Source organism: Hippocampus comes, unplaced genomic scaffold (assembly GCF_001891065.2).
Source record: "Hippocampus comes isolate QL1 unplaced genomic scaffold, H_comes_QL1_v1.1 scaffold136, whole genome shotgun sequence".
NCBI classification, from domain to species: domain Eukaryota; kingdom Metazoa; phylum Chordata; class Actinopteri; order Syngnathiformes; family Syngnathidae; genus Hippocampus; species Hippocampus comes.
In genome coordinates this window covers 1,203,058-1,209,671 of record NW_017805840.1, presented here as the reverse complement: position 1 = coordinate 1,209,671, position 6,614 = coordinate 1,203,058, and the positions used below count along the sequence as shown (strand labels likewise).

General features: G+C 40.9%; 1 protein-coding gene across 1 annotated transcript in view; it reads left to right on the top strand.

Moving 5' to 3' along the window:
- Positions 1-516: 516 nt before the first annotated feature.
- The window catches only part of LOC109526663 (uncharacterized), a 27,946-nt gene continuing 21,848 nt past the window's right edge, over positions 517-6,614 (top strand). Inside the window, exons 1-4 of the mRNA XM_019888088.1 lie at positions 517-1,604; positions 2,396-2,581; positions 2,654-2,820; positions 4,058-4,207. Of these exons, the coding sequence (XP_019743647.1) occupies positions 1,431-1,604; positions 2,396-2,581; positions 2,654-2,820; positions 4,058-4,207 (677 nt within the window). The 5' untranslated portion in view covers positions 517-1,430. The remainder of the gene's footprint in view (positions 1,605-2,395; positions 2,582-2,653; positions 2,821-4,057; positions 4,208-6,614) is intronic.

Below are 6,614 nucleotides of genomic sequence, written 5' to 3'. Positions count from 1 at the left end.
CTGGCCCCCACTTTGTCATTTTCCTTTTGCTGTATCGTCTTCTTCCAATCTCCGCCTGGCTTTCCTTTTTCTCCTTTATGATCTTTTCATGAGCTTCCTCGCAACGCACTACTCTCATCTTCAAAGTCGAATGCAAAAGAGACCTTTACAAAGAAAGGAGGCGGAGTCTGAGAGGATGAATGAGTGCATCTATTTGGTGCGAGATGACAGTGCATGTACGTGTGTGTGTGAGGCATAGGCACATAGAAATATTCATCACTCCTGGAGGAGTGTGAAGCGTGTCAGCAGTGAGTCAGCAGCAGAACACACACAAAAACAACAAGACACGTCAGTACTCGCAAGTGAATGAGGGAGGAGCATTGTTCAAAAGGTGCGCATGGGGGCATGGAGAAGGAGTGAAAACGTCTTTGCCCCACCCCCCCAAAAAAAAAATCATTTGTACTTGGTGGCTTGTGGCAGATGTATAATTTGGTGCTGCAAGTGAAAACGTCTTTGCCCCACCCCCCCAAAAAAAATCATTTGTACTTGTTGGCTTGTGGCAGATGTATAATTTGGTGTTGCGCTTGGAGGAAATTGTTGCTTCGTATGTGATTTTAGTCAAATCTGTGACACCATTGCCATTTTTTTTTAATGCGAGAGGATCCTGATCATCTCGCCACAAAAATGAAAAAAAAATGTGCTTCAGTAGAAATTTGGATTGAGAAAAGGAAAACCTTGCCGGTGTCAAGTGCTGGAAAAATTAATCATAAGCTTGAAAAAAAAATGCCCTGCTGGCTGTAACCTGAGGTGCAGTCATGAGGCGTATCACTCCACCGAGCCCTTGTCCCAGATAACAAAGAACATCTCCAACGCCACCTAAATTCTCACACCCTATTGTCCCATATTTAATCTAGTGAAAGAGGAAAAACCACCACCAAGGCCTCTCTGTTCCATTTAGCTAAATAAAAAGCCCTTGGCCTATTTGTCAGTTTGCAGCTATTACTTCCAATCCCTTGGTGCCTCCGGCTTCTTCTGCTCCTTTAGCATGAAGGGGATTAGTTTCAATTGCATCCACTCAAAGATAGCACAGGAGAGAAAAGTGTTTTAATAACGACTTTACTCTAGAAAGGTTTGATATTTAAAGGGGTCAGCGGGCTTTCGGGGGTCAGCGTCTTTAAAGGGCCATCATTTTGCAGTATGCTGACAGGTTCTGCTCCCCGTGGCTAGGGGGAGGTCAACGTTTACAGCTCAGCTAAATTCGACTCCAGTCTTGTCTTGGAAAACTCTACTGGAGCAGGAAGAGGAAGTGGGACAGGAAGCGAGCAAGAGACCAGCTAAAAAAAACAAACAAAAAAAAAAACAACAACACACACACAAGCTCAAATGTTAAAGTACTGCTGCATTATTTTGTGAAGTGTTAGCTTAGAATCTTAGCCGCTAAATACGTCAACATGGGCCAGCTGCTGTCGTCAGAAGAGGAACTCTCCAGGGTGAAATGGGCCATTGGTAACCTTTTGTACCGGACCATGTTGGAGGGTGGAGCTGTACCGAACCTGAGTGTAGTGCACCCCCTGCTGTTGGCCAACGAAGAACCTGGGGCCCACCTCCAGGCGCAAATGCTGCAGGTTAATGCCATGTTACATCACAGCAATGGAAAAAAACAAAACATGAAAATATTACCCTGACTGTCTGCAGGCAGCGGTTAGACGTTAAGTAAGTGCTTTGAGGCATTTTGGTGACATTATTGCTGTTTTATTTTTGATGTACTCCCAGTAAACGTCGAGAGAGAAAATTAATAGCGCACCCGTCTCAAAGGAACTGCATATTCTCAACGTGACTGAGTGCAAATTTGTTAAGAAGTGGACACGCTATTGATTTTCAGGAAGCAAAAATACAGACCTGAATTGAACTTTTTGGAGTAAGCTTATGAATCGTAACAAAGTGTTTTGCATAATAAATACCAAAGTTACAATATAAATCGAAAAAAATTCATAAGCTAACAATAAAAATACGATAAAAATGCCACAGAGGAGGAGGCAGTGCCGGATTTTAAAATACAGACCTGAATTGAACTTTTTGGAGTAAGCTTTTGAATCGTAACAAAGTGTTTTGCATTATAAATACCAAAGTTACAATATAAACCGAAAAAATTCAAAAGCTAACGATAAAAATACAATAAAAATGCCACAGACGAGGAGGCAGTGGCAGATTTTTTAAAAATTAGAAAGCAATCTTTTATTTACCCCATTGTGCCTCAGAAATTCACTGTAGATGATGTTGCCATTCCCAAATAAATACAGAAGGAATGTACTCTTTAGCCTCTGTGAAAAACAATCCTGCAGCTCCCTGAGCAGTTGTGACCTTCTTCCTGTTGTAGTACAAGTTAATTACTCATACCATCAACATTTTCTTCCAGCTGCAAGGGGAGATTGGGAGCAGGGCACCCACCTACCTGAAGGATCTGATTGGACGACTATCATCATTCTCGGACGAACCCCGTCTCGCCGGACTGCTGGGACTTGCCGTTACCATGGTAATGGACCTGCTTGTCGCGTCCTTGTCGCGAGCGGGAAAGACGGCGACCAGTCCATCGTCGTGCCAGGTTAAGCCTTGTTATGATGTATGATCTTGGAAGTCTTTGGATGGAAGTACAATGAAACGTGATCTCCAACAGAGAGTGCGGGAGCTCCAAGAAGTCATGGAGGAGTACTTGAAACGCTGCAGGATCAACCTGGCTGATAAAACACGACTCCTCCAGGACTCTCTGAGAATGGAGGCCCAGCTCAGCCTCACACTGACCAAACTTAAGATCTCTCTGGTGGATGGGAAGTGCGACTCACAGTGAGTCAACTAAAAAAAAAAAAAAAAAAAAAAACCAAAAAAAAAAGATGACGGTATCACACACTATACTTAAGTAGAAGTACACAAAAAAAAACAAACAAACCAAAAAAAAAAAAAAATGATGGTATCACACACTATACCTAAGTAGAAGTACAGATAAAATTGCTGTGGTATTACCTTAAACGTAAATACATAACAGAAATATTAGACTTAATGTAACCGCTATGTAGCTCTGTGGTTAATGTTGGGCAGTGAGCCAAGCTGTCAAAAACAACATCCAGCTACATGAGGTCAATCAGTCTCATTTCTGCTTGTCTTTGCATAGTTATATGGTGAGAGATGTTGAATGGGTACCGATTGTGTAATTTATACATGAGGTCAATCAGTCTCATTTCTGCTTGTCTTCGCATAGTTATATGGTGAGAGATGTTTGAATTGGGTACAGATTGTGTAATTAATTCATTAATTAATTTATTTATTTCATTGGGACAGTGCACATTAATCAACACAACAGTGTAAATGCGCCGGACTTAGCATAAATGCTAGTTTTCAGCCATAGTCCCAAGCTAGCCAGCAAGCTAGCTAGCTAGATAGATTCAGTTAATATCAGAAATGTTATAAATATTCCAACTTTCTTAGATGAGGGCTAAAAAAGGGAATCAGTGTGAGAGACAGGGAGACGGGAAAGCTAGTGATAGATATAAAAAACAAACCAACTAAAACAAAACCATTTCAAGACTAGCTTATTCTCCCGGTCTCAAACTCCAACGTGGCAGACAAATGCTGATCAAGTGATTTAAAACGATCTCTAGAAATGTTAGTTTGAATTAAATACAGGAAAGCTACAAGCTTCACATCTCCTAATTGGAAGCAAAGCCAAGGCTTTCCATCGTACTGGTGGTTATGCCACCTATGGACACACATAAGCTGTCCTTGCACTGCGGTGAACACATGGAAAGCCAAGTGTAGTGTGAAAAGGGCTTTTTCCACAGCCCAAGATTTTCAAGAGCGCTTGACTTTTAGCCCTCTCTATTTACTTTATATACAGAGATTCAGAAAAAACAACCAGCCTATTTTGACCGAGCATAAAGTACAAATAATCTCTTTTCAAATGTAGGCGGTCAAAATAAAAAGTTGTCAGGAATATACAATTACTTAAGTACAGTCACAAAGTATTTTTACTTTGATAATTCCCACCACTGGTTGCTGTTGTACTTACACACTTTCGGACGTTCAGGTCTTTGAGGTTCTGGGCTAGCGGGGCGGCGTTCCATACCCAAATGTTGATTCACTTGGCTGTCCTGGAGGGGCGAGACGAGCCCCTGTCAGCGAGGGCCGTGCTGGAGCAATACAAGGAGGACCTGGCACAGATGGTACCTGCTTACAGGTAAGACAACCTGAGAATACCAATAAATGGGCAAAAGTATTGGGATACGTGACGAGAAATGACGACAGATTTTCTTCCTTTGAAGTTGTGGAATTTTGAATCGAATGTCTGTTTCACAACAAGAGCAAATGATGCAGGTCTTTTGAGATGGGCGTCCTATGACCTGTAGATACATTTATGGGAACAAAAAGAGAATACTGAAAGTTTTCTACAACATGAAAATGTTGTTTGACACTGTCATCTTGAGCAGCACTGATACAGCAAGTCTATTTTTCAACAAATTTGCATTATATCAAAGGACAAAATGTGGCACTCCTGTGACACTGCTGTGTCATTACTTAGCTCAGTTAATGCACTTATCAGTATGAAAATAGTGGATGCTTTTTTTTTTTTTTTTTTTGCCAGGACGTGAGAAAATGGATCACCACAGAAACCTTTAATGGCACTTAATAGCGTTTCTGTTTCCTGAGGAATTTGCATTCAGTCCTTTAACACAGGTGTGCTATTACTTTTCTCAGTTGTTATGCACATCAGCGTGGAAATAGCGGATGTTTTTCTGCGACGAGAGGAAAACAAAGATCATGACAGAGACCTTTAACAGCATGCCTGTCTCTCAACTAATTTGCACTCATCTGAAGAACGAAAGGTTTCGGCTCTGACACAGGTGTCCTATGACTTTTCTCAATTCACGCGATGAAAAAAGTGGATGTTTTCTTTGAAGAGTGGAAAGTACAGATGATGACAGAAGCACTTAAGAGCATTACCGTTTGGCAACAAATTTATGCTCATCGAAGGACAAAAAAGCAGTTTTTTTTAAGACAGCAATGCTATTACTTTTCTCAGCCAAAACATTTTTTTTTTTTTTTTTTTAAACGAGGAGATGAAAAGAATGATCGTGAGAGACACCTTTAAAAGCATTCAAGAGCTGGTCTGTTTCTCAATGAATTAGCTCTCAATCAAAGGACAAAACAAGCAGCTCTTTTGAGTCGGGTGCACTCTTACTTTTCTCAGTCCAAATACACATCGGTGTGAAAATAGTGGATGCTTTTTTTTTTTTTTTTTGCTTTAACGACACTTAACATTATGTCTGTTTATCATCGAATTGACACACAACCAGAGGACAAAAATACAAAAATATTCAGCTCTTTGGAGACGGGTGCACTATTATTTATCCCAATCTACATATTGTTTCATTTAGTGTTTTTGACGAGTCACAGTGTGAAGTCCTCGTGCGCATTAAAAACAAACACTGGCGACTGTGCTGTCCGACTGCGAATAAATGACTCGTAAAAAAAATAAATAAATAAATACAGAAGTTGCTAAGTGCCGTCTTCTGCGGGATGAGCTCTGAATACAAAGTGTCCGGCTTGCCTTTAAAGGGGAGGGGAAGCGTCTGCAATTGTATGAAAAAAGCTCGGGTGTAGTGGTGCACTCGCCGGACTTGTGTGAATGGTCGTTTGTCTCTACATGTGCCCGGCGAGTGAGTGGCGACCATTTCAAGGTGTAGTCTGCCATCTGCCCGAAGTCAGCCGGGATTGGCTCCAGCATCTTCGAACAATACAAGATATGTTACTTGGTGGGGACAGAATTGAGAACGACCGGACTGTGGAATTTTTCCTGTCATGCCTTTTGACGGTGTGTGTGGTGAAATGTAGGGGAGGCCAGCCTGCGTTGTCGTGTGAGCTGCAGGATGAAGGATCCATGACGGGGCTGATGGTGAGCGATCGGGAGATGGGAAAGAGCGTCTCCGTTGCTCTTGCCGCCCTGGAGGCTGAGATAGGTAATGTTTGCTCCTCTGAACCACTTGTAAGGATACATTTTACAGTAGCGTTGGTATTAAGGGGAAAATGTGTTGTGCAGCCAATTGGGGGAAATTAATGACAATTTACTAGTAAGTAACTTGCATCTGCCTGAACACAGCTGGGATCATGGATGGATAGAGGGATGATTTTTTTTTTTCTGATTTTGCATACATTTTTTTGCAGTAAAATATTTTGCTCTTATTATAATAAATATTTACATGGTCAAAAAATTAAATAGCACAAAGTACTGAATCGCTCGACAAATTGGTGTGCTCATTATTAAATGATGCGGAAGTATTGTTTTCATAAAATCCGGATTATTGTACAATAATAATAATAATAATAATAATAATAATAATAATATAATCTTATTATTTAGATGACAGCAGTCGAGAGAGTGTACGAAATAAATACATAATTGATACAGATTGCTATTTATTCTTAATTGAAAGCGAGGAATGTGCTTTTGAAGCTATGTTCAGTCATGTCATCTGAGCCTCATCCCTCATCACATATGTACAGAACATTCACTCACAGCTAGATGCCGACATTTTCTAAAAATCACCATCGCAACTTGAGTCCAAGTGCTGGAAAGACTTTTTTTT